The sequence below is a fragment of the Delphinapterus leucas genome, chromosome 3 (assembly GCF_059928025.1).
Source record: "Delphinapterus leucas isolate spDelLeu-1000000601 "Yukka" chromosome 3, BTC_Dleu_Yukka2, whole genome shotgun sequence".
In the NCBI taxonomy this organism is placed as follows: domain Eukaryota; kingdom Metazoa; phylum Chordata; class Mammalia; order Artiodactyla; family Monodontidae; genus Delphinapterus; species Delphinapterus leucas.
In genome coordinates this window covers 1,960,282-1,987,117 of record NC_143131.1, presented here as the reverse complement: position 1 = coordinate 1,987,117, position 26,836 = coordinate 1,960,282, and the positions used below count along the sequence as shown (strand labels likewise).

Genomic DNA, 26,836 nt, shown 5'->3' with positions numbered 1-26,836 from the left:
CCACTGCCCTTTTGTTTCCACCGGGCTTGGGAAGGAAACACTTAATCCACCTTCCTTGCAGGAATCTGATTTTCATCTTTACGGCAGCCCAGAAAGGTCTAGACTGTCATCTTATGATAAGAAAACCAAGTCTAAAAGGAATAAAATAATAACTTGCTAGTGACCAGCAACACAGGTCCCTCAGAACGGAAAGCCCTCGAATGTGCAGAAACCCTGTCTCTTGACCCCCCTGACAGGTGCTATTCCTCTGGGTGGCCCCAGCATGGGGTGGGGGGCAGCTCCTGCCCTTGGTCCTGAGCCCCCTGCACGCATTTGGGCCAAACGATGGGAACCTGGGGGTGCAAAGCAGTCCCAGTGAGGGTGTTGGCTGTGCTGTTCGCCCCCAGGGACAGTTTACATAGCTCAGTCCAGCTTTTCTCAAGACCCGGTGCCCGTGCAGGGTCCCCTGATGGTCTCCCCACCTCGGGAGCCCTTTGCCCCCTGCAGCACGGTGTCCATATCAGAAATCAATAGTCCCGTCACTTCCTGCTGCTCTGGGTCTGGGCAGCGGCCTGTGACAAAGTCCTGGCTTCGGGGCCAGTGCTGGGAGCGCCCTGATAGCAGGGGCTGCGGTGATCCGGCAGCCACGTGAATGGCAGACGTGGTTTATGACACCTTGGGACATTGCCCACACACTTTATCTGCACAAAAGACATCCTCAGAGAAAATGGCCTTGCTGAAATTTTTCACACGAAGGTATAAAGGTCAGCGAGATGTAACGTTGCTCCTCTGCAGGAAATCTGTTTCCAGATTCCCCGAAGCCACGCCAGAGTGGGGCATCCTGCATCCTGGCCCCGGTGGACTTCAGTGAATTTGATCACTGCAGTCAGTCTCCAAACCTCCAGCCAACCAGCAGCTCCACCGAGGTCAAGACTTTTCTCCCCCCACGATGGCTCCCTGTGATGTAACTAACTTTATGTTCTTAAATGCTAGAACTTTGAAGAATGCCTTTTCCGGTTTGTTTAGCCTCCAGTGCCACCAGCCTCCAGCTTCCTCTTTCTGTGAAAGTAGAGTCACCGAGCACATGCCGTCCTGTGGCCCTTTTTACACCTCCCGCAGAGAAAGGGAGTTTGTGTGGTGCCGGCGCCGGGATCTGTGTGATTCTGATTTGGAAACCTTACCTCTACCTGCCTTTGCTGTTTTCGCTGCTGTGCCTGTCACAGCTCAAGTTCAATGAATTCTTTTGTGAAGTAAGGTCTCAGTGACCTGATTAGCAGCTACCTTCAGCAATCACGCCCTGTGTGTCATTAAACTGACACCGTCAGCGTGAACCATCTGTGCCTTGGCTCTGCCGTGGTGATCTGCTTGGGCTCAGGCTCTCCTCTTCTGAGAGCCTGGCCCCAGACCCCACCCAGCTCACCCCGAAGTCCAGGCGCCCACTTCACCTCTGACCTGCAGCTTTTAGGCCCTTCCCGCACCCAAACTTACCTGCCCTGGACCCTCAGCTTCACTTGAAGACAGAGAAATAGAAATCATCTAATCTGAAGTAGTTCTCAAGTCTATAAATTGATACCTTTCATCAAATTGGGGATGTTTTTGGTCATTACTTCTTCAGATTGTTTTCTACTCCATTGCCCTGTCCTCTCCTTCTAGGACTCCAATTTCTTCTGATATTGTCCCACAGGCCACTGAGGCTCTGTTTACTGTTGATCTTTCTTTGTTCTTCAGGTTGGATCATTTCTACTGCCATCTCTATGTGCTGTTAAGCCTATCCACTGACTTTTTTATTTCGGTGATTGAATTCTTCAATTCTAGAATTCCAGCTTGGTTCTTTTAGATATCTTCTATTTCAAGGGCCAGCAGACCACGCCCATGGGCTGGCTACCAGTTTTTGTAAATAAAGTTTTATTGGAACACAGTGGTGTTCATCTGTTTATGTATGTTATGACTGTTTTGTGCTACAGTGGCAGAGCTGAGTAACTGAAAAACAGAATGTGTAGCCCACAAGCCTAAACAATTTACTATCTGGCTCTTTTAGAAGAAAATTGCCAAATCCTGTTGTATTCCACTGCTGAGATTTACTATTGTTAATTCATTACAAGCATATCCTCCTTTACATTCTCGAGCATGGTTATAATAGCGGTTTTTACGTCCTTGTCTGCTAATTCCAACATCTGGATCATCTTGAGGTCTCCACTGATTTATGGATCCCATTTTCCTGTTTCTTCGTATGTCTAGTAATTTTGGTTTGTTTCCAGGACACTATGACTGATACATTGTAGAGACTCTGTATTCTGTTATGTTCCTCTGGAGAGCATTGATTTTTGTGGTGGGTGTTGTTGCTGCACTGTGGTTTTGCCAGGACTGGACTGAAACTCCAAATGTGTCTCCCTGTGGTGACAGCAGCTGAAACCTCTGAATTTTTAGCTTCTGCTGGCAGCTCAGGACCTGCCTCTCTTGTGTGTAATTCAAGGATCAGCCAGAGATTTCAAGAGTTCGTGCACAGAATTTGGGGTTTGGCCTCTCAGGCTCTTTCCTTTCTGGGATTTCCCCCCTCTCTTTTCAGCTCCTGTGGTTGCCCTGACCTCTAGCCTCTGATTTTTCAATCCAGTCAGACTGTAGGTTTCTATTTGAGTTTTAGCTGCTCTGCATGGCCCCAGCTGGGACCTGCCCTCTGAAAAAAAGCCATAAAAAAACAAGGAAAAGTGTAGAGCCCATCTGGTGTCTGCCTTCATTTACTCTCTCTTCAGTGTTGTGTTTGTTGTAGGTATTTTTTCCAGAGCTCATGGTCATTACCCAGAGGACAGTTGGCTGGACAACTATTGACAGCGGGTCCATTGCTGGGACAATGGGAGCCACTCCACTGGTGCCCATCCATGAGGTGTGATTGTCATGAATTCTTCTCCCAAGTCTTTAAGTCAGAGCCAATCATGAAATCATAAGAAAGAAAAGCTTAAAATGTGTGCTTCCTTGTATGTGGAGCACCCAGGAGCGGGCTGACACAGAAGAAGGATGGAAAAGCCTCTTGGGGAGAAGGGCACTGTGGGTGGAGCAGGGCTGGCGGCTGCAGACCCAGCTGGCGCTGGGGCCAGGCCACTCACTCATGGCTTCACTTGACAGCACTTGTTAATTATTATCATTAATGTATATAATTATATGTGACATCACCAGTCACACCTGCTGTGTGGTTGCTGCCTGCCCTGCAGGGGATGGCATCTGGGTGGACGTCTCTGAGCACAGGACGAGGGTCCTCGGGCCAGTGCCTGCCCTGGGAGGGGCTTCGGGGACTCCACGGCGTGACTGTAGAGGGTGCTGGAGAGTCAGCGCTGGGAACTGCGTGTGTGTCTGTGTCCCTGTGTGTGTCACTGTGTCTTGTGTCCCTGTGCGTGCCACTGCGTGGGTGTGTCTGTGTGTCTTTGCCCCTGAGTGTATGACATTTCAGGTCCCACCCGGACCGCTCGTCCTCCCGAGCAGGGGGAGGGTCCCCTGTGCATCCCAGTGACTTCCCATCCTTCTGCTGGAAGTGTTTCACCATTCATCTGGTGACTTTGAAGCAGAGCTGGACTTACCAAGGCTCGTATGTGTTAAAGTAAAACCAAGGGATTTACTGCGCCGCTGCATCGCGTGGACTCAGCTGAATCCGGCCGAGCAGTCCCTGGGGGCGGTGGCCACAGAGGGCCTGACCCTGGGCCCCGGGCTCCCGGCCGCGTTCTGAGGGGGCGTGAGGGCCATTGGCAGCGACCTTCCGGTGCCCGCCCTGCCCAGGGCCCCCTCCAGAATGGCGGGCTGGTCGCAGGGCCTCCGGACCTTTACCGTCAGTCCGAGGGTTTGTAATTAGAAGTAAACACACGTGTCTCTGCTCTTACCGTCCTGCAGCCGTGCTTAATTAGCTGTGACTCCCCAGGCCTTGGCGATCAGAGACCCGTGGGCTCGCAAGTCCCTGTTGGGAGGCCCGGCGGGCAGGCAGCTCCGGCCCGGCCTCATGCGGCTCCTCGGGGCCCTGCCGACGCGGCGCCCCTGGATTTGTGCTCCACAGAGACTGTGTCCTGTCTCCTGCGGTCGTTAGCGCTCTGCCGGGTCCCGGGTGTGTGTCACGTGCTCTCCCTGCATCGGCACCTGTAACACTTGTGGGGTCCCAGTCGCCCGCGAAGCTGCTGCCTGTGGGTCTCGGCCTGGCTCTGGCCCTGCGGCGGACTTGCACTTGGGCCCCAAGTGGGCCCTTTACACATAGGGCGCGGGAGTCCCTCGAGGCCTCAGGCGGCCTCCACCCTCCCAGCCTAAGGGTTGGCTTCCCAGCAAATGCGGGACCGATGGGGAGGGCTGCCCCCGCCACTCGCTTCCCAGGGGCGCGGCCCCAGGACACAGGCCCTCGATGTCCGTGGCCCAGGCTCTGGGTTGGCCGGACGTGGAGGCCCCAGAGCTGCAGGGCCCAAGGTACCGAGGTGGCTGCTCCGAACTGCTTCACGGGCCCTCATGTCTTTGGAGGCAAAGGAGGCGAAGGTTGGGAGGGGGGCATCAGGACCTGCGCTGCTGTTGGGGTCTCTTGGCGAGCAGGCCCCCAGCAGGTGCCCCCAGCAAGGGCCGGGGTGCCAAGGGGTGGCGGCGATGAGCCCCTCCACTGTCCTCGCAGCTTCCCCAGAAGACCCAGCCATCCGGGGCCATGGATGCTGGAAGGAGGGGCCCAGCACGTGCTCTGGCCGCTGCCTCCACCCCGTCATCCCCGCCATCTCGCAGAAGCTGCGACGTGAGTGACTGTCTGTCCTAACCATGCACAGTCCGCGGCCGAAGGAAGGGTCTGGCCCCCAGGGACCTGCCCCACCGGGAGTGGCCTCCCTCCCGGCTGGTGGACAGCATCCTCAGGCACACATGGACGCCCAGGCACCTGGAGCTTGGCCCACCAACTCCTAAAACGCCCATTATGGGCTTAATGGCTGAGCCACTAACAGATTGCCATTTAAGATCAATCCAGTCTTCAGTTTAATTAGCTCATTACAATGCGGACTGCCGTCTGATGGTGGTCACGGGAGAGCCGCCCGCAGGCCTGACCGGGCCCAGCTGGCAGGACGGCTCGTGAAGAATTCCCATGAAGCAGAGACCCTGGAGCTCTGGGCGAGGACGGAGAATGGGGCCCCCTGCACACTGTTGCTCCCCCTCCCCCCAGACCAGACAGACCAGAAGCCGGGGGCCAACCTGACGCCAGCGACCTCGGACCACAGGGGAGGGGCAGCGCCGTCCGCCCCGACCGCTCGCTCAAGGGAAGGCGCGCGGACCCGCACAGGCAACCAGTGTGCGTCAGGCCGTTCCCCCCACACCTGAGAGGCAGAGGGTGCGGACGGAGCTGCGTGACACGGGGCGGCAGGGACTGACGCGGAAGCAGGAGCTGGGGAGCGAGGGAGGGAGGAACCCCCTGGAATAAAACGTCACCCAAGAAACAGAAGGAAAGTCTCCGTGGAGCTTTACATCACAGACAAGGGTCAGAATACAGATTCAGTAAGACAGAAGCTCAAATTGAGACAAGAAAATGGTGCTGAAAATGTCAAGAGGATTTTCCTAGCTAAGAAAACTGGAAAAGAAGTAACACGGTGAGATCTGAGAAATAAGCTCGGGACAGCAGGAACCAGACGGAAGGCTTGGAGGCAAAGCACCGGCCGGACAAAAGGTCTGAGAGATTGTGGGTGGCAGGCGGGCGGAGGCAGCCGCTGACTCCCTCCTCCCGGCGCGCTCGCTGGACCCCACGGGCCTCCGCAGTCTGCCCGGAACCGACTGTGAGCAATGAGCGCGCGGCACGCGCGTAGTTAGCGCGATGGCCTCGAGGAGCCGGCCTGGCTGCTGCGGGGACGGGGATGCCTCCTCGAAATGCAGGCTGAGCCAACGTCCCCCGTATCAGAGGAAGGAGGAGAATCAGCGCTAAGATATACCCTTGCTATGAGGATGCTCTCAAAGACAAAACATCTTCTGACAACCAGACAGAAAAAGCAAGCAAACTGGCGACCACATGGGAAGAGTAAAGTAAAAACCGGGCTGGTCCGGCCCGTCTCCCGGGTCTGCGGGAGGCTAGGGGCCCAGCCGGGCAGATACCCGCAGACGTGAGAAGGTGGTGCCGACCTCTGGCCCCCAAGGGAGACGGGTGCCGAGACTGTCTGGGCGAGGGCCTTGCGGCGGAGGGTTCCGGTGGGGTCCTGACACCCCCAGGGGCTGGAGGGGCCACGCTGACTCGCGGGGTTTCGGGAGCCTTTCTCTCCGGAGTTGGGCAGGTCCTTCCGTTTCAGGACTATTTTTAAATATTTTCTTGGTGAAATTCAAGTAAAAAATTGAACATCAAACCTTCAGTAGAAAACATAGGAGAAAGGAGGGCTTTTTAAAGCATAACACAAAACTCAGAAGCCATGGAGCAGAAGACCAACAGATTTACGTAAACAGGAGACATCTGCACATAGCAAAACATGAACAAGAAGCTAAGTGACCACACCTTCGAAAGTGAAGATACACCTGCGCCGGTGCGCGAAGAGCTGCCCGTCGGTAAGAAAAGGCTGATAACCCAGTGACGCGGCAGCATGGTTCACAGAAAAGGAAGAAATGTCTCCCAAATGGGAAGAGACGCTCAAACCTCACTCGGGATAAGAAAGTCAGGTTAAGATGCCGTCTCCCACCTGCCTGGGATGAGGGACAGGTGACCACCGCCCCCAGACCCCCCGTGGGCAGGTGAGACGGGCATCTGTGCAGGACACAGGTGAGCGCTCAGTAGGCCCTGCCGTGCACAGAGGTTGGAACGGCACGCCCGTCCGTCCACGCTGTGTGTGTATATACTTCTTTCTCAATGAGTAAAAAGTTCAAGTCACATTTTCTCTGGGTTTTCAGGGCTTCCTTCCAAGCAAGAGCATCTGGTGTGAAGTCAGCCTGTGTGTCATCCACCCGTTTTCCAAATTAATAAGATGTTCTGGTAACCAGCTGCTGTAGAGGAATGTGGCGGGGGGTTGGGACTCCGAGTTCCCCAGGGGCCGAGTTTTGTTGCTGTTGTTAAGGGCCACCTGGTTCCTCGGCACCTTCCTGCCCCGCTGGCCCCACGGTTGTCAGAGGAGATTGAGATCCGAGGTCCACTGGGAATGTCTAATCTGGGGAGACGTTCGGCTAAAGACTGAACACGAGCCCCAGGACCGGAAGCCAGCCCTGGGCCGCCCCTCTCTGCCGCCTTGGCAGGGGGTTCGCTAGGGGTCAGCGGTCACTCGTGCTCCGCACCTGGCCCTGGGCCCAATGACCCGCGGTGCTGGCCTCAGCTCCAGGGGCCCCCAGACCAGCGGGCACCGGGGGGGGTGAAGGAGCAGTTGAGGGGCCGTCCCAGACGTGACCTCCGCTGGAGCCTGGCCAGGCCAGGAGGACAGCAGGAGACACACATTTCGTGGGGAACAGCAGCTCTGGTGAACGGGGTGGGGTCACGGGGGAGGCCCTCCGTGCAGTTTGCTCGGGGCTCGCTGGGAGTTTGGGGGGCAGGAGCGGACGCCACCCATGCCCCAGAGAAAGGCACAGCCTCACGACTGTCCAGCAGGTAGGGGACTCGGGACGCGCCTGCGGCTCTGGGCGGCTTTTCTAAACTCGGCTCCCGGCTGCCGAGCCCATCGGGAAGGAGACGAGAGGACAAGCCCGCCGTCTGTGGACTTCAGGGAACCCCTGGGAGGTGCAGAGGAGGGGCGAGAGCCGCAGGCCTTTCTATACCAGCACAACTCCCGAGCGGCTGTCAGAGCCCAGTGCGGACTCCTGGGCCCAGGGCCTGCTGATCCTGGTGTCCGGGGGGATCCTGGGGCCTGCAGGGGTTCTTGCGCTGCCCTGTGCGCTTGGCCGTCGGGGCCAGGAGCCACGGGGCGGAGGGGGCGTGGGCACGGCCTCCCAGGTCTCCTCGCAAAGCCTAGGGCGGCCCCGACCGACCGTCACTCAGCCCGGGGTGCGGGAGTGTGTCGTCAAGGGAAGACGCGTCTCTCCGGGTCCTTGCCGGGTGGCCGGGGTGGGGGGAGCAGGTGCCGCCAGAATGGGGCTCTGGGGCGCTGACCCGTCTTCCCCACGTCAGGGCCCCTCCGACGACGCTGGGCTCAGAGAGCCCCTCCTGGGGACCATGAGCCTGCCAAACCCCGATGCCGCACGCTCACGGGCAGGGCAGGGCTGGAGGACTTCCAGGGAGCTGGGGCTCGTGCTCAGGCACGGCCTCCCTTGCCGTACCTGCGGCAGCCACCGAGGCCTGGTAACTGTGTCACGTGGAAACGTTGAGGCATCAGCCTCCTGGCCTTTGAGTCTCCCCACAAAGGCGGGACCCCTCTGCTGGCTCCTGGGGAAGCACCTCTACCTGGGGAAGCAGCTGCCCTCACCCCCCACCTGCCACGTGTGAAAACTTTCAGAGGAAGAAGCTCGCTCCCAAATCAAAATGTGCAGCTGGTGCTGGGGCGCCAGCGGGTCCTCGGGTCCTGGAAGCAGTGCCCGTTCTACCTCCACCGGCTGAAACCTGACCCTCCCCGCGCCACAGAGTAGGGCCCGCACCTGTCATGCTGCGTCTCAACCAGACGCGGAGAGGACCGTCCCGGGGGACGAGACGCAGTGACACGGGCCCTCCTTCCTCAGGGAGCCCCCTTGAGAGCCAGCATCTAACCCCCAGATGTCCCCTGGCTACCAGCAAGGACACAGGCCAGGGACAGGGTGCAGGGCTCCTGGATCAGAACCCGCGGGACCCGGCCCAAGAAGCCTTCCCTGAGACAGCTGGGACGGGTCAGCCTCTCCCACTGGACGCCCCGCCCCCTGCTGCCCTGGGGTCCTTGCATCTCAGGAGACAGCTCTCCTTAGAATACAAAAGAAGACCTCTCCGTAAACAGAGCTTTCGTGAGTGAGGAGAGAGCTCTCAAACTGCTCAAGCTGAAAAGCCCGCCTCTTCTGTCAACATTCCAACTATTTTGAAATCAGACTTAACACAGGATTCTTATCACATTTTCCCCTGAGTCTTAAAATAGAACAAAGGAGAAATGGCCCCAACTGTTGGAGTGCACGCCTCCCTCAAGGTCCTGGCAGGGTTGACAGGTGAGGGGGCCGTCGCTGGGGTGACCTCTGCGGCCCCGCTGTCCCCCGAGCGCGTGACTGCCGCGGTGGGGCTGATTGCTGCTGGGGAGCCCTGAGGCCCTGGCCTTACAAGGCTCTCATCCTGGGCACTCTGACCCCAGGAGAGCCGAGTAGAGGGGACGGCCGGCATGGGGTTCCTCCACGGAAGATCAAAACACAGCTAGGCTTCAAGCAGGGTGAGGGTCCCGGTCACCAGGTACGGCACGAGGGATGATGTCGGAGGGGGTCAGTGGGGCCTGCGGGCCCTGCACTCTGCCCACCAATCCGGGCCTCCGTCCCCAAGCCACCGTGCAGCCCCTCTGGCCTATCACAGGGGGCTCCCTGTGGAGGGGGGCCATTCTCTGAGCAGGAGGCAGGGGGACATCTGAGGAGGGTGTCCTTGGAGCCAGGGCGACTGGCAGGGCCTCCTCTGCGGCCACAGACCCGGATGTCGGGCCTTGTTTCCCGAGTTCATGTCTGTCCTGTGGTGCCAGGCCAGACCCCCCATTGCCCCCCCCGTGGGGTCCCGGCCCCCCTGACCCCTCCCCTACCCCGCAGGCTTCCACCTGTCCCACAAGGTCACCAGCGTCGTCCCCGAGAGCGCACTGCTCATCGTGCTGGGCCTGGTGCTGGGCGGCATCGTCTTGGCGGCCGACCACATTGCCTCCTTCTCACTCACACCCACGGTCTTCTTCTTCTACCTGCTGCCGCCCATCGTGCTGGACGCCGGCTACTTCATGCCCAACCGCCTCTTCTTCGGCAACCTGGGCACCATCCTGCTGTACGCCGTCATCGGCACTGTGTGGAACGCGGCCGCCACCGGCCTGTCCCTCTACGGTGTCTTCTGCAGCGGCCTGATGGGTGAGTGGGCACCGCCCCCCGGCCGGGGGGCTCATGGAGGGTCCTGGGGGATCCTCAGGGCGGGCTCCAGGCAGCCTCGTTTAAGAAAGCCCAGGACGAAGAACACAGACCTTAAGGGGGGGGTGAGCTTAGGGGTCATCAAGAGATGTCACCGGTGGCCGCATGCCCCTCCTGGCTTGTAAGTCGTCAGTAGCCAGCCCACGCCCGGCCCCAGGCCGAAACACGTGTCCCGCTTGGGAGTAAAGTCTGGTCTGACCAGGTCAGGCAGTGGGTGGCGCAGTGGGAATGACCCAGCCTCAGTCCCCCCATCTCCAAGAGGCCAGGGAAAGAGGAGGAGGCCCCTGTGGCAGAGGCCGGCATCCGAGTCCCACGATCGTGGAGCCCAGGTAAACCTGCACCTGAGCAGAAGGTTTGGGTGTCATTTCTACGCAAACCGGCAGGGAAGAGCCGCACCAGCTTCTCCTCTGTCACCGTGGCATCTGCTGCTCCCCCACCCCCGCTGGTGTTTCCTGCCGGCTGGTTACTAACCTTGGCCCTGGCATACCTCAGAGGTGCACCCCACCCACCTGGGGGCTGGCCATTATCCACCGGGGAAACCGGAGCAGGTGGGGCCTGGGCTTACCTGAGGCCTCGCACAGATGTGCCCGATCGCACAGCCCTAAATGCAGCCCGTCCCGGGGTGGCTACGGCCGCCCCTATTTGCCTCCGGGCTCTGCAGTTTGAGCTCCTGGCATCGGGGACCACTGGAGGTGGGTGTCGGCACCCCGGGCGCCAGTCCACGCTCAGCCTTGGCCTCAGACACTTCCACCAGCTGAACCAGACCCAGGGCCAGGCCCTCTGACTGAAGGAAGGGCATGGCACCCCGAGCCCCACGGTGGGGCTCACAACCTACCTTGAAGTCGCAGTGACAAGACTATAAAGAAACAGGGGCCGAAGGTCCCCCCTGTGGAGGAGTCACCTCGGGACTCTGTCCTCACCCCGTGGGGAGTGCGCACTTCCGCGAGCCCCCGCTGCCGTCCGGCACCACCCCCAGGCCCGGCCGGGAAGCCCACGAAGGCTGGCGTGAGGCCGCACGCGCCCGGCCAGGCCTCCCAGGCGCCTGAGCCGCAGGGGCCGTGTGGGTGCGATTAGACTGCTTTCATCGGCGGTGCCGTAGGCAGTTGGGACAATCTAAGGCCATCGGGCCACCTCCAGCTCCCGGGCCCAAGGGTAGGTCTTGGGGTTTGGAACGGGCATTCCTGCTCCTCGAGGGCCCACAGCTGTCTGAGGCCTGTGCTCAGCCCTTGTGACACAGCTGGTCAAGGCCGGGTGTCAGCCAAGGTCATGGAGCAGAGCAGCGCCCAGGGGACACCCAGAGCCGGGGCCCTGCCGCCTAGAGAGCAGCGGTGGGTCTCTGCTGAGCGGCGGCCGGGCTCCAGGCTCGGAGGTGCGGCCCAAGGCCAGGGTGCACCTCCGAGGAAGGGTCACCTGGGGGGCGTCTGGGCACAGCGGCCCAGCACCCAGAAGCTCTGGGCCATAGACAGGCCCTGCAGGTGGGCAAGGCCGTGGCAGAAATGAGGTACTGGAACACACAGCCTGGCGGCCCTGAGCCCACAGTGCAGTCCCGGGACCTTCCTGGCAGGGCTGGTGGGTGGTGGACTGACCCGCCAGGGAGGAGGGCAGGCTGCCCCCCGCACCGGGCTCTCCTACCTGGGAGGCTGCCCCCACCCCCCCGGGCTCTCCTGCCTGGGAGGCTGCCCCCCCACCACCACCAGGGCTCTCCTGCCTGGGAGGCTGCCCCCCCACTCCCCGGGCTCTCCTGCCTGGGAGGCTGCCCCCACCCCGGGCTCTCCTGCCTGGGAGGCTGCCCCCCGGGCTCTCCCGCAACGGCCCACTCGTCTTCCAGGAGACCTGAACATTGAGCTGCTGGACTTCCTCCTGTTCGGCAGCCTGATCGCCGCCGTGGACCCAGTGGCTGTCCTGGCCGTGTTTGAGGAGGTGCACGTCAACGAGGTGCTGTTCATCATCGTGTTCGGGGAGTCGCTGCTCAACGACGCCGTCACCGTGGTGAGCACAAGCGGGAGGGAGGCACCTGCCTCTCGGGGCCTCTGCGCGCGCCCCGCCAGCGCCTCTGCCGCGCTCTCCTGCTCCAGGGCCTCCTAACTCAGAATGACCGGCGGCTTTAGTCAGATTGTCTGGTTCTTAGAGCCCACTTCACACCTTCGCAGTTGGCGACTTCACTGCTGAAATCTCACGAGCACTGTTCCCAGCTTTGGGTCCCGGCTGGGGCCCCCATTCCTGATTGTGGAATCGGTGGACGATCACAGTCTCACGGGGACCACGGAGGGGAATCAGCTGCGCTGTCGGGAGCCCGCGACCCTGGCGGCCGGCAGGGGCCCGCGTCAGCTCCGTGCGGGGTGGACAGAGGTGCAGGAAACGGGAGGCGGCTGTGACTGGACGTCGGCGTCCTCCGCGACACCGGGCCGCGGGCTCCGGGGCAGTGAGGTCCCGGGCGGGGGCAGCGCAGAGCCGCCTGCCTTCCCCGCATCGGCCGGAGGTGCATCTGAGCGCCTGCCCGCTGGCACCTGGCCTGCGGATTCGCAGACACAGCAGACGTGCAGTCTCCTCTTTGCTCTTAAAGCCCCATGCTTTCGTGTCTCGTAGAAGCGGGAACTTCTGCCCGAGCCAGGGAGCTCTTCCCTTGACCCCTCCGTGAGGTTCATCTCCCCAGGACCTCCGTTCCCGTAAAGAAGCGGGGCGGCTGTGGTCTGGTCCCGTGACCTTCACGGCTGCACCGCGCCCCCCCAGTCCCTGTGCGTCGGCACTGCGTGGGTTTCCTTCTGGTAGCACAGCTTTGCAACCCACCCCTTGAGGGCCCTCTCCCCCGCTGGAGAGCACAGACTTGGGAGCACAGGGACAGGTTTCTTCCCTAGGGGCCTGCAGCCCACCCCAGGCTTCCCCTTGGGCCCCTGTCCTGGACGTGGAGCCTCTGCATCATTTAGGAGCTCAGAGAGCGCAGCAGCGCCCACTCCCGAGGCCTAGGATGAGGTGTTGGGCCTTCATCTCAACGTCTTGGCAGGATAAGGTCTAAATGTCAACAGGCAAAGATGCCCTGGGTGCCACCCCATAGTCAGGGCCCAACATAGCAACAAAGTAGCTGAAGATGAAACTCTGGGTTTGTCCTGGGAAATGAAGTCGAGGATTGTCACTGTGGGCTGGCTTCGTGGTCGCCCTGCTTAGCCGACAGTGGGAAAGGCCAGGTTTTCTCTGAAGGTTCTTGCTCCTTCCAGGCTGCTCTCCTGCCCCCAGACCCCACACTGCTGCCGGGATGATTTCCTCCCGGGGCTTTTCGGTTTCCGTTCAAGTTCCACAGGGCCTGGGGCCCGAGGCAGGGAGGGGTCAGCGCTGACCCAGGGCTGATGGTGTCCCGTCTGCCTCTGTCCCCCCAGGTCCTGTACAACGTGTTTGAATCTTTCGTGACGCTGGGTGGTGACAAGGTGACTGGCGTGGACTGCGCGAAAGGAATAGGTGGGTGACTGGCAGGGCCGTGCATCAGGGGAGAGCTGGGGCCGGTCTGTTCTCCAGAACATGGGCCCCTCAGGGCGGTGTCAGTGACGGTCTGGGACCCACGGCCCGGGGAGGAAACGGCGTTTCCACTTCCAAGTCTCGGCCACAGGTCCCTCCCTCCCCCACGTGTTTCACTGGCACGATTTGATCAGGCCCCAGGCACCCTGGGCGGCAAGGGTCATCGCTCCATCAGGCCCAAAAGGAGGCCGTGGATCCCGTATCCTGGGGGTCCCGGGCATTTCTCTGGGCAGGGACAGTGACAGCGGGCTGTCCCTGGGGGCCCAGGACCCAGTCCTTGCTGCCAATGCTCCGCACAAGGGCTCCTGGTCGCAGTGCTGCCTCCACGGGGGGGAGCAGCCGGGCCTCCCTCGGGCGCAGGGCTGTCCCCTCCCCAGCTGTCCCTGTGGAGGCTGGAGCCGACGCCCAGCCTGTCTCTGTCCTCCGAGAGAATCGGCCTCTTGTTTGCTGAGCTGCCGGTGCCTCGGGGGGTCAGCGGGAGACCTCAACGAGGAGCGGTCCGGAGGCCGGCGGCCAGCTCGCCTACGCCGCGGCCACAAAGGGCCATTCAGGGGCCAGCGGCAGCGTCCTTGCCCTTGCAGTGTCCTTCTTCGTGGTGAGCCTGGGGGGCACGCTGGTGGGGGTCGTCTTCGCCTTCCTGCTCTCGCTGGTGACGCGCTTCACCAAGCACGTGCGCATCATCGAGCCCGGCTTCGTGTTCGTCCTCTCCTACCTGTCCTACCTCACGTCAGAGATGCTGTCCCTGTCGGCCATCCTGGCGTGAGTCCTCGCTTGCTGGTGGGCCACAGCCTCGGGGTCCCGGGGAGGGGTGGCCCGTCCCCCGCCCGCTCTGCCTGGCCCACTTCCCCACGCTGAGTGGGAGCTCGCTGTGGGCGCCAAGAATTTGATCTATTTAGTCCTTCCAGTAAGGAGTTGGTGTTTTCACAGAACTGTCAGGGGCTGCCGCACCTGCTCTGAGCAGAGAAAGGGCCCACACGCAGCCCCTCCCGGGGACTCTGAGTCTCAGAGCTGGCCCGCTTTGGGGTGGGGACAGAAACTGAGGCAGCCCACTCCCCCGCAGTGCGGGGCCCAGGCCTCCAGAGGCCGTAAGCAGCGTCGGGGTGCGGGGGCCCACACGCCCAGCGCAGGGCACCGAGTCCTTAGGAGGAGCCCTGTGCTCACGAAGAGGAGGGCTGACCTGTGGGGCGGACGTTTACCTGGGACGCAGAGGCCCTGAGGTGCCGCCTGCCCGGAGACGGGCCCTTAGCCCCACGGGGGTCCGGTGGGAGCGGAGCCTCGGCCCGAGACCTCACGGTGGGCCGGCCCGTCCCGCAGCATCACCTTCTGTGGCGTCTGCTGTCAGAAGTACGTGAAAGCCAACATCTCGGAGCAGTCCGCCACCACGGTGCGCTACGCCATGAAGATGCTGGCCAGCGGGGCCGAGACCATCATCTTCATGTTCCTGGGCATCTCGGCCGTGGACCCTCTCATCTGGAAGTGGAACACGGCCTTCGTGCTGCTCACACTGGTCTTCATCTCTGTGTACCGGGCCATTGGTGAGGGGGCGGGGGGCATGGGGGGCACTGGAGGGAAGATGGGGATGACGGGGGCATGGGGACCACGGGGATGGTGGCAGGATGAGGGGACACAGTCGGCCAACGGCGGGGATTGGTTGCAGGGAGTCTGTGGAGCCCCGGACATGCTTTTGCCCCCAGCCCCCAGCCCCCCAGCCCCATGAGTGGCAGGTTCAAGAGACCCTGGGGAGCCTCAGGCTGGCCTGGCCACTGGCCCTCCTCAGTGAAGGGGCAGGCCTCCTCACAACCTTGTAGCCTCACAACAGAAATAGGACAACCTAGAGGTCAGAGTGGAAGGTTCCAGCACCCAGGGGAACCCACGTGGCTTCCCACTGACTCACTCTGGTGTGGCCACTCGGGGACAGCATCAGTCACCATGGCACGTGAGAGGCAGGACCCTTGCTGCCTGCACCCAGCTCAGGTCCCTGGTCCCTGGTGTGTGGCGCTGACCCAGGGCCAGGGAGGGGAGGAGACGAGAGGCAGTCCAGGTGGCCCCCACGCGCTCTGCCCACAGTCACTGAACTGTGGGCTCCAGGGAGCAGATGCTCTGCGGGCAGGTGGCATCTGGTCCTGGAGCTGCTGGGCAGTTCCACCTGTGGTCACAGTGAGGCCTGAGAACTTCCAGAGCTGCTGGGAGCAGAGCTGCGGGGTGTGCGGAGGTTGGCTGGTGGCCCAGAGGGCAGGGGCCTGGGTCCAAAGTGGACAAAGGGACTTGCGGGGAGGGGGCTGCAGGGTGGAGTTTCCTGGTCCCACGTGCAGAATGCGGCTGCAAGGAGGGCCTCAGCAGGGATGGAAGGGCTGCGTCCCCCTCCCAGAAGTGCTGAGCGCACACTGGACCCTGCAGGTGTCGTCCTGCAGACCTGGGTTCTGAACCGGTACCGGATGGTGCAGCTGGAGATCATAGACCAGGTGGTCATGTCCTACGGCGGCCTCCGCGGGGCCGTGGCTTATGCCCTGGTGGTCCTTCTGGACGAGAACAAGGTCAAGGAGAAGAACCTGTTTGTCAGCACCACCATCATCGTCATCTTTTTCACTGTCATCTTCCAGGTACTGTGCCCTCCCCTCCCATAGTGGGCGGGACCCACTCTCACAGGCTCCAGGCCCAGCTGGGTTTGATAATTTTAGTAACTAGGAGCAGTTTTGTAGGTTTCCACGTGGCCCCACTGGGGATGCAGCGCGACTTGCCCTAAAAACGTCCTTCCTCGGTCCTTGCTGGTTAACGAAACCCCAGTTAGTATTTCATTGACCAGACATGCCCGGGAAGGGCCCCACTTCGCCTTGCTTTTGGCTAATCTAAGGAGCCGGCCAGGGGCCTCCGAGGGTGTCCGGTGACCCGCAGGTGGCAGGGGCTCCTTCCCGCCGGGAGGTGGGCACAGACCGCCTGGAGCCTGGCTAAGGGGCGGCTCCTTCCTGCCCATGCGGGTGTGGGTGGGTGCTGGCTTGGTGGGCCACAGTGGGGCCTGCCCCAGCCTCAGGGTCCGGGTGCCCTGTCTTCTAGGGCCTGACCATCAAGCCCCTGGTGCGGTGGCTGAAGGTGAAGAGAAGTGAACAGCGAGACCCCAAGCTCAACGAGAAGCTGCATGGCCGGGTAGGGGGAGTGGGGAGAGGAGGGAGGGGGAGGGGGGAGGGACGGGTCTGTCCAGATGATGCTGACCCACTTGCCTTTCCTCCCAAAGGCTTTTGACCACATCCTCTCAGCCATCGAGGACATATCAGGGCAAATTGGACACAATTATCTCAGAGATAAGTAAGTGGCTGGAGTGGCCCCTGACCCAACTGCAACAGGAAAATTCAGAGGCACGTTTGTCTCGGCTGTTAACTGATGACTGTGGGACCCCCAGGCTATAGAAGGAATCTCTGGCATCACCATAACCCTAACCCCACAAAGCCCTAGTGACCTAAGAATACTGCCCTCAAAGGAGCCAGAAGCCACTTGCCCACTTGTCTGGGTCCCCCCCTCCCCCTCCTGCCCCTTTGGCCGCTGGAGCTCCCTCCTCCCCCAGAGCCCACTTCTCCTCCTAGAATCCCTCTCCTCCTTTTCCTGGGAACCCCCTTCCCTCCTTTAGATCCCCTCCTCCCCCTGGGCACCCCTGTCCCCCCATGTCCACTGTGCCCATTCAAGTCTGGCCCAGCCACCTCCTTTTCTGACCCAAATAACCCATTCTATTTGTGTTGGAGTTAAAGCCTCCTTCTGGGCAGGCTAGTTCTCTAAGTGTGAGAGCTCAGGGGGCTTCTGCCAGCCTACCACTGGTGCAGGTAAAATGCACCCCGGGCACTGTAGCCAGAGCCCCGGCCCCGCCCCTGCCGGCCCACCCCGCCCTCCACCCATCTTCCTGGAGGGTTAGGCAGTCACGGGAAAACTGCTTGCAACATCCGCATTAGAGGAGAAGGTGTAATCCCACTTTTACGCACAGCACGCTAATGACCACGCTGCCATGACAGGAAAGTAGGAGCGACGCACATGACTGGGAGGCGGGGGTCAGGTGGCAGCATGGAGGCTTTTGCGTCCTTTCTTTCAAAGCTCGCCTGTGTGGTTGTCACAGGAAATGGAAATCAAGGTGTCCTGCCCCAGCAGCCAAACACTGTCCATCCCGAGTCCGGATGGTGGGAGGGGGACCCCTGCTCCCCACAAACGCCACCAGCGCTCCTCTGTCCCGGGGCCTCACCCAGGCCCTGCCGAGCGCTGACAGCTATTGGTTTGGCCCCCCAGGTGGTCCAATTTTGATAGGAAGTTCCTCAGCAAAATCCTTATGAGAAGGTCAGCCCAGAAATCACGAGACCGGATCCTGAATGTTTTCCACGAGCTCAACCTGAAGGACGCCATCAGCTACGTGGCTGAGGTACCAGATGTCTCGTCTGCTCGTTTTGTTGGAGTCGGGGTTGAAGCAAGACAGACACACATGTGGACAGCTGCTGGGGTCCTGCACCCCGAGGTCCCGGGGTGGGGCTGGGGGCAGCTGGCGGGCGACGCCCGGCCTTCTCGATGCCTTAGCCGCGACTTCACCTGAGCTCCCAGGTCCTCAGGCACTCCCGAGGATGGGTCATGTCACAGCCCCCAGTCTGTGGCACTGGTGGGTCTGGGATCGCAAACCCCAACGTGCACAAGCTCCAGGCTCCAGCAGGGGCGAGGCCAGGGGATGGAAGCTACTGGAAGGACTGTCGTCTGCACCTCCGACCCTGGCTGAGAAACTGCAGCGCACGAATCCCGGCCCCTGTGACTGTGATGCCTCCGAGGCCTCGCAGCCTGAACGGGGCTGGGAAGGTGGGAGGTGTTCTCCTGGTGGTGTCCCCCTCTGCTGGCCGCATCCTCTCTCCTGGGGACCCTCCGCGGCCCCCAGTCCCCAGGAGGTAACACAGGCTCCCGGCAGGGCACCAGCCTCCCCTCCACCCGCTGCTGCAACGTCAGTGCCTGTGACCCAGGCCTGTGGGCGCCTCCCTGCTCAGACCAGACGGGGTGGCATGTCCCCCCGGGCTGTGCCTGTGAGCGGCGGCCTCTGGCAGGCCCGCCCGCAGCATCCGCTGTGCCGTGGCGGGGTGGCCCCAGCCCGGCCACCTTTCCCGGCTCCACCCCCCTCTCCTAGGGCACCCCAGCACACGGCGCCGCACCCCGCTTGGCAGTGTGACTACTGTTGCCCCAGGGCTCTGCTCCGTGTGGTTTTAATCTGATTCTGGAGGCCTGGGGATTCCCTTCTGGGGTAAACGAGGGCAGCTGGTCTGGAGCCCCCAGTGGGGACAGGGCCACCTTCCCAATCCCGGGGGGATTCGTGGTGTCTTCCCGATACTCCCCGAGGTGCACCAAGGCGCCGTGTCCTTCGCACGATCGTCTGCGAGCCGTCCAGCTCCAGCACGGTCCCCACCGTGGCTTCCAGGGCCTCGGCTCTCCCGTGGCTGCGAGGTGCCTGGGGGCCAGCGCACAGCCCCTCGCGGCGGCTGGGGCCCTCTGGCCGCACCGGCTCCCTGCAGCCAGGCCACGGGTGCTCATGAGGGCGCCACTCCTGCAGGGAGAGCGCCGCGGTTCCCTGGCCTTCATCCGCTCCCCCAGCACGGACAACATGGTCAACGTGGACTTCAGCACCCCGCGCCCCTCGACCGTGGAGGCCTCCATCTCCTACCTGCTGTACGTGCCCCAGGGCTGCCACGGGCCAGGCTCTCCCCGGGCCCCCCAACCAAGCCGCAGGCACCAGCAGTGGGCACGCTGGGGCTCCCGGCACGGAGCGGAGGGGGCGTGGGAAGGGGGCCAGGGCCCCCGCACCAGATTCCCCCGTAGTGTCAGTTGGTGCTGGTGGTGGCACTGATTCAGAGGCAGCAAGGCAGGGCCGGGCAGCAGATTTAAGGCCGGAGGCTTCATTGGGAGTGCCCCCTCCCCCCGCCACGAAAGACAGGGCCGCTGGTCCTGGATTTCAGGCCTCCAGCCTCTGCCCGGCCGGGGTGCTTGACTGGGGCTTGCGGCCAGCTCAGGGCTATTCTGGACATCACCCACCGGCAGCCATGTGCCGGAGAGAAGGTCGGGGCTTTGGAGGGGCGGGTGCACTGCTAGGGGCCGAGAAGCCCTTGGGGGGACGGCCCCCAGGTTGCGTTGCAGCGTGCGCTCACCGAGGCCCCGCACAGGAGGGAGAACGCCAGCGCCGTGCGCCTGGACATGCAGTCCCTGGAGCAGAGGCGACAGAGCATCCGCGACACGGAGGACATGACCACTCACCACACGCTCCAGCAGTACCTGTACAAGCCCCGGCAGGAGGTGGGCATGCCCGGACCCCTCCCGCCAGAGCCTAGGGCGGGGCAGCATTCTCACCGCGCCCCCCCCACCCCGCCCCAGACAAGGCGGGTCCTTGCTTGGCGCAAGACGGCTCCAGCAGGCCGGGAGGGGGCAGGGGAGGGTCGGGGCTCGGTCCCCGGGCTCACGTCCGGGGGCAGCCCTGGCCCTGCGGACACCACCAGCTGTGACTGTCCGGCCCCCCTCCTCCCCCAGTACAAACATCTCTACAGTCGACACGAGCTAACTGCAGACGAGGACGAGACGCAGGACAAGGAGATCTTCCACCGGACCATGCGGAGACGCCTGGAGTCCTTCAAGTCGGCCAAGCTGGGCGTCAGCCCGCACAAGAAGGCCTCGAAGCTGCTCAAGAGGGAGCGCGTCCAGAAGCGGGTGAGGGCGCCACGCTTGGGCTAGCCTCACCGAGGGGGGTGCCCCGGCGGCAGGGCCGGGGGTCTCCCGGGGGGTGGACAGGCGGATCGGGCACGACCCAGAGCTGTGAGCAGTTTCCTTCTGTCTCTCAGAGAAACAGCAGCATTCCCAACGGGAAACTGCCGATGGTGAGCCCCCTGCACGATCTCACCATCAAGGAGAAAGGTACGGCTGGGCCGTGGCAGAAACGCTGGTCAGCGGGGACTCAGGAACGCGCGAGGGGCAGGCGGGTGCAGAGCGCTGTCCTTCCAGGGAGGCCCTTCCCCTCGGCACCCGGGACCCTTGCTGCCCTGCTCTTCCCGCTGCAGCCGCTCTGGTGCGCAGTGCCCTGGAGCTGGGCTCCGCATCCCCTTCCCCTGTGGCCACGTGGTCCCAGCCCCTCCCTTCCAGCTCGCCCCCGTCCTCAGAAAGGCCAAGTGTGGCTGGGGGGGGGGGGCAGCGGGAACCCCCGGTGTGGTTCTCTTTGCCCAGCCCCGTGCTGGTGCGACCCTCAGGGCACCGCCGTCCGTGAGCTGCCCAGAGGCTGCTGGGTGAGGTGGAGGCAACGACAGCACTCGGGCTCGGCAGGCCGGTCCGGGGCGCCGGTCAAGAGCGCGGGACGAGGTCGTCTGCGCCTCCAGCCTGTTCCCCTCATGCTGCCCCTTCCCTGCCACCAGATTTGGAACTTTCAGACCCTGAGGAAGCCCCCAGCTATGATGCCGAGGAGGTGAGCAGGGGGATCGAGTTCCTGGCGAACATCACGCAGGACGCAGCGACAGACTCCCCCTCAGGTGAGGGGACGGCCCTCTGCCACCCCAGAAACGATCACTGGCGGGAGGGCCGGGCAGTCGAGCGCTGGGTCCATGTGGCCGCACGGTTGTGGGCAGCAGGCCGAGGCCTCTGCTCTGAAATAAGGGAGAGCGAGAGCCGGTGGCCCCCAAAGGCCCATGACCCTGACCTTCCAGGTGACCTTCCAGGTTGTGGCTGCCTGCCGGACGAGCTGGTGTCTGAGGCCAGGGCAGCTCCCTCCCTCTCTGCCCTTGGGTGTGCCTGGGGAGCTGATGAGCCGCTGCCCTTTCTCCTAGGAATTGACAACCCCGTGTTCTCCCCGGACGAGGACCCCGGCATCCTCTCTGCGGTGCCGCCCTGGCTGTCTCCTGGGGAGACGGTGGTGCCCTCCCAGAGGGCCCGCGTGCAGATCCCCCACTCTCCCAGCAACTTCCACCGCCTGGCACCCTTCCGCCTCAGCGGCAAGTCTGTGGACTCCTTCCTGCTGGCCGACGGCCCCGAGGAGCAGCCCCACGCCCCGCCCAACTCCACACTCATGTAACTGGTCCCTCTAACCCCGCCTCTCTCCTCTGCTCCTCTCGCAGCGCCCGCCTCCTCCCGCCTGGACCTGAGCTTCTGCACACTCTCTCCGGCAGCTGCCTGCCTCCTTCTAAGCCTGTTCTCACAAGCCTCTTGTTCCAGCGCACGTTTCTTAAAAGACCCATCTGACTTCCTGCTTCTCCAACCGAGCGGGGTGGGGGATCACTGCTGTCGAAGGACGTGACTGTTTTAGGCTGTCGGTTAGGAGAACGTGAGCTCAGAGCGGGCGGGGCACAGGGAAGGGGAAGGTGCTTTTCTCCCTGAAGGCCCGCGGCCCTGGAGAGCCCACTGACTGACAGAAGTGAGTCCAGGAGAGACCCTCACACCGAGGGCAGTGCAGGGGGGCTCCCCGAGGGCCGGCGCCTCTGGGGCAGTCTTCTTCCCGCGGCTTCGCCTCCGGGCCTCGCACCCTCCTCGGGCCTGGGGTGTGGTCCCCGGTCCCGCCTGGGCTGGGGGCGCCGCGCTGCCGCGCGCTCACGCCGGCTTCTCCCGCAGGTGACACCGGCTCCGACGCGCCGCTAACCGGACGCTCGTCCCCGCGCGAGGCCCAGCCCGCCGCCGAAAAGACCCCGCGCGTGCGCGCCCCGAGCCCGGCCCCGCCCAGCCCCGCGAACGCCCCGCCCACTGCGCCGCCCGACCCCTATACGGGAGCCGGGCCTGCTCCGGGGACGGGGCCAGAGCGCCGCGGGCTACCTGGCGCACACGCGCGGTCGGCGGCGGCGCGCCGCGTGCATAGCCGGCGCTCTTTCCAGCGGCCCCGCGCGCGCCGCCGCCCCGCGTTGCTCAAGCTGTCTTCGCTGCAGCCGTCGTGCTACGCGCCGCCGCACGCGCTGGAGCAGGAGGAAACGCCGCTGTGATGGCCGCCCACCAGGGGTCTGCACGCACGACCTCGCCCCCGGGGTGTGCCCCACGGCCGCGCCCCCCTGGGGTCTCCGTCCCCCCCCCGGCCGCGCCCTCATGGGGTCTCCACCCCCCCCCATGGCCGTGCCCCTCGGGGGGTCTCCGCCCTCATCACGGCGGCTTTCCCGGCATCTGCACCCATTACCTCGCCCCAGGCGATAACTTCGACCCTCACGACCTCGCCTTCCAGGGGTCTCTACCCCGCCATAGCCGCCCATCCGGGGATCTGCTCCCATGGTCGTGTCGCCTGGAGTCGTGCCCTCCATGGCCTCACTCCCAAGGGGTCTTCCGGTCGCCTGGAGTAGCCCTGGACACTCACCCATCCACTTGGGTGCTGGGGTGGACAGGAGCTGGACTCCCCGGGGACCAGATGTGCAGCAAGGCCTGAACCTCGGCATTGCATAGGGTTCCTGCAGAGAGGCCGCTGCGGGCCAGGAAGTGGGCCGTGAGCCTCCTCCACCTTCTGGGAGGCCTGGGCAGGTGCCCTTGCCGGGAGACTCCATTGTGGGCCCTCTGTCCCGTCCTGGATTTGAACTGAGCCGGCACTTGTGTGTTACTGTTTCCACAGTCACCCCTGACTCAGGGACAGTCTGTGCTTGAGTTCTTGCCACCGGTGTCCATTCTCATCACTGCTCGGGAAACTGAGACCCAAACCAGATGAGATTTGCCCACTGTGATACCCACCCAGGGACTCCAGGCCAGGCTGGCCTCTCCCAAAGCCCCCAGGCTTCTCACCTTGGGGCAGCCCCGACTCCAGGCTGGGATGCGGGATATCTTCGTGTCCACTCACCAGGTCTTTGAACCACCTGTCACCTTAGGGACTGTAGGTACAACCGCAGAAACATTCTGCGTTTGCTCATCCTTTTTGTGCTGAGATTCCCAGAGCCCAGCCCTCGCCCCGCAGACACCCCAGTCTCAGTATGGTGGCTTCTGGGTCTGCAGGCTGATGTGCAGATCTGCTCACCACGTGAGCCGCTCGCTCAGCCGTCACCAGGACAGGAGTGACACACGGTTTGCAGTACTTGTCCCCACACTCGCAGCCATTTTGACCCACTCTGAGCACAAAAGCCAGCCATTTGTCTGACGCACAGACCAAGGCACGTGCTCCGTCCACTCGCTGCAGGAGTGGTTCATCCAGAGCAGGCTGGCCGGTCCAGACTCCACAGCCCAGCCAGCCCGGCTGCCTTAACAACTCCCCTGGACCGCTGGACCCAGATCTGATTACCGGCTGCAGGGCCAGAGGCTGAGCCGGGAAGAGCAGCTCTGGACGGCCACTCGACACAGTAGACAGTAAACTTGCAGGTGGCCAACCTCTCCTGGGCTGGCTCCGCAGCCGGTGTTTTCTGGGATTGGGAGGCAGGCTCTCTGTGACTGGCACAAGCTGAGCGCAGCATCGTGGAGTGAAGGTTCCAGGCCGGACATTTCAACCTGAAAGACTGTGTTTGGTCTGTGACACGGTGTTATAAACCCTAGTACTGTGGATACATTTCATAAATGAGAATCCTAGCTGTTCTTGTCATTGTAAAACAGAATGTAAACAGTCTTATGAATGTATTTCCTTAGGAAAACTTGTAAAATTTTTTATTAGAAAAGAATTCTTATTTATTTAATACTGAACTTTGGCCTACTTTGTGGTAGACCAGAAAGTACACAAATTTAGGGGTCACTCTCACTTCTGTAGTTACAGTGCTCGTATACTGTACTATTATCGATCTCTATTGTTAAAGGAGATTTAATGGAGAAATTTCACTGAAACTCGAATTGGAATGCATTTTAAGCTATGAGTGGTGAAGATTGTGAATGCTAATTCTGTGAATGTAGTCTAGTCAAGCAAGCTTTGTGTGACCCGAATCACAATCCATGTGCCTTATCAAAGTCCTGCCCCACGTGCTGTCGGCAGCGTCTGGGCGGCGCCCACCACAGACCCTACGACACCTGCTTGATCAAGTCCATTAAAAATGTTTCAAGGCGTTTGGGAGAAAACTTTGTTCACAAGTGAGAGTTCATATCAAGGAGGCTTTAAGGAGCCGTCTTCGGCAGGCAGACTGTATTCTGGCCCTGAAATTAACGCATAGCCTGTGCGTGCGTGCGTGCCCGCGTGCGCGTTAGGCTCAGGGGTAGTGCAGAGGCTGTGCCACGGCCTGGGCCCTGGGAGCCAGTCCCTCCTCAGCAGAGACTGGACATGCACCACTCTCTGGCTTCTGCGGTAGGGGCAGCCCACTTGGCCAGAGTGGGAGGACCAAGCACCCGTCCCAGGCGTGGGCCCAGGGCTGGAAAGAGGTGGGTGGGGACAGCGGGGTCCAGAGCCTGGGGGGCAGGGAGGCGGCTCTGCAGGCTTGAGAGGAGGCTGGTGGGGGAGGCAGCCAAGTGGGCGGACCCTGTCCCCCAGGTGGAGCTGCCCGGGGCTGTGGGTCATCTCCTGCAGGTCATCCTTGGGGCCTCCCTGCCAGAGACAGCCTTTGATTTTAATAGTTAAAAATTTTAATTTTACTGTAAAAAGAAAACAGCAATTCCAAGTGGAGTCCACAAACACTGTTTCCAAGAAGAGCCTACCCAGTAAATTTACAGCCCTTTCCATGTTGGTGGAAAGCACAGACTCCAGCAAGGAGGGGGCTCTTTCCCGCGGCTCCCCTCACTCCCTGGGATAAGAAAGTATCACAAAGCAGGTGGCTTCAAACAACACTTACTGCAGGGAATGGGCATCAGGTGAGGGCAGGGCCGCGCCACCTCGGGCCGCTTCAGCCTCTGGTGCTCCTAGGCGGGTAGCAGCTTCACGACAACCCCGTCTCCACGTAGCGTTGCCTCATCGGGACAGCCACGTCTGCTTAGGGGCCCCACCTCCACTCTTCCACGTTGGCTGCCCACGCAGGAGGGTGCACGGGGCAGCTGGAAGCCCCCGTGTTGCCCCCCAGCCCCGACTGACTTCCTCGGAAAAGAAACCCCCTGCTTCCGGGATCCGTCGTGGGGTGTCCTTGTTACGGCAGCGTGGACTGTACGTGGGCAGGTGCACAGGGACAGCACGCCAGGCAGTGCAACAGACACACAGGGTCAGGCGCCCCTCTCCCCTGCTTTTTGGAAACCCGCTGAGAGTTGGAAACTTCCCGACTTGAAGGACGCTTTTCGACTGAACTTATAGGGAGAACCGCCCCAAGACTCGGTGAGTCTGCCACGGCCTGACAAGGTGAAGCTGCCTTCCAGCGTGGGCCGCAGGCTGTCCATCCTGGTGCACCCACTCGCCCTGCCGGGCACGTGGCAGCCTGATCAAGAGGCAGGCACTGGCCTTCGGTGTGGGTGCCTGCTAGCCTTTCGCCCAGTGACCCGGAGGTGACCCTCCCCTAGGTGCCGGTGTGGACGCCACCGCCCACCCACCGGGACGTGGCCCTCACCACACCTCCCAGCACATCCTGGCCCCGCTGGAACATAGTGGCATCTGGCGCTCAGCTTGGGGCCCACCATCGCACAGGTGTCCCCAGCGACCGAGGGCCCTGCCTGCCCTGTCGTGACCACTGTGTAATCAGGGCAAGGACAGCACAGGGCACTTGGGTCTGCTGTTGGGAAGAGCCACCCCGGGTATTTATTCCAGAAGTAACTCAGAGTGAAAATTCTCTCAGCCAGTGGAAAACTAAATGTAATCTGCATTATCGTAAGGGGCAATGCCCAACGACTGTTAACACTCGACTTTATTCATTCAAACACTGTGTACTGAGCACCGCCACCTACTAGACACTAAGTCCCGTCACACAGGGAACTGATCAACGTGTGTATTAACAGACAGACACTGGCATGAAGCCTCGAGGAGGATCACGTCTCTTCTAGGAACACTTGTAAGAACACCCTCATGTCTCCATTTAGGTTTTGATCCTTCAAGAAAAAAGTCCCACCTGTGAACTTTTCACCCCTCGTGAGGAGGAAATAAGAGCACAGCATCCACTCTTCCGTCCTGAAAGCCTGTGAGGAAGGGACTGGGACCCTCAGAGCAGCCCAGCACCGCACACGCCACGTCCTGCACAGGAGGAGGAACGGGGCGAACGCTGGAGCCATCCCCGTGGTTCCCTCGGAGCTCGGCTGCCAAGAAACCTGTCCAGCAGGGCAGCGGCGAGGGTAGGGACCACACGGGGCTCACCGTTTACTCAGGGTGCGACTCTGCAATTCACTTGGCGGAAAAGTAAGATGGATTTGCAGGCGATGGGGATTCACGTGCCACACCCACCCGGTGGCAGGTGTGACCCCATGGGAGGGAGGAGGGAGGGAGGGGGGAGGGAGGGGGGAGGGAGGGGGGAGGGAGGGGGAGGGAGGGGGAGGGGGAGGGAGGGGGAGGAAGGGGGAGGAAGGGGGAGGGAGGGGGGAGGGGGAGGAAGGGGGGAGGGGGGAGGGA

General features: G+C 62.0%; 1 protein-coding gene across 2 annotated transcripts in view; it reads left to right on the top strand.

Moving 5' to 3' along the window:
- SLC9A3 (solute carrier family 9 member A3) overlaps positions 1 to 25,482 on the top strand; it is a 40,602-nt gene extending 15,120 nt beyond the window's left edge. Inside the window, exons 2-16 of one of the 2 annotated variants that reach the window (XM_089908637.1) lie at positions 9,610 to 9,912; positions 11,798 to 11,958; positions 13,341 to 13,419; positions 14,058 to 14,235; positions 14,791 to 15,011; positions 15,874 to 16,076; positions 16,528 to 16,617; positions 16,706 to 16,776; positions 17,740 to 17,869; positions 19,031 to 19,146; positions 19,638 to 19,767; positions 19,999 to 20,175; positions 20,307 to 20,379; positions 20,871 to 20,984; positions 22,057 to 25,482. In XM_089908637.1, the coding sequence (XP_089764763.1) occupies positions 9,610 to 9,912; positions 11,798 to 11,958; positions 13,341 to 13,419; positions 14,058 to 14,235; positions 14,791 to 15,011; positions 15,874 to 16,076; positions 16,528 to 16,617; positions 16,706 to 16,776; positions 17,740 to 17,869; positions 19,031 to 19,146; positions 19,638 to 19,767; positions 19,999 to 20,175; positions 20,307 to 20,379; positions 20,871 to 20,984; positions 22,057 to 22,418 (2,408 nt within the window). In that variant the 3' untranslated portion in view covers positions 22,419 to 25,482. Of the gene's footprint in view, positions 1 to 9,609; positions 9,913 to 11,797; positions 11,959 to 13,340; positions 13,420 to 14,057; positions 14,236 to 14,790; positions 15,012 to 15,873; positions 16,077 to 16,527; positions 16,618 to 16,705; positions 16,777 to 17,739; positions 17,870 to 19,030; positions 19,147 to 19,637; positions 19,768 to 19,998; positions 20,176 to 20,306; positions 20,380 to 20,870; positions 20,985 to 21,278; positions 21,958 to 22,056 lie in introns of those variants that run through there. The other variant, XM_022581297.3, reaches the window with a different exon arrangement.
- Positions 25,483 to 26,836: the final 1,354 nt, after the last annotated feature.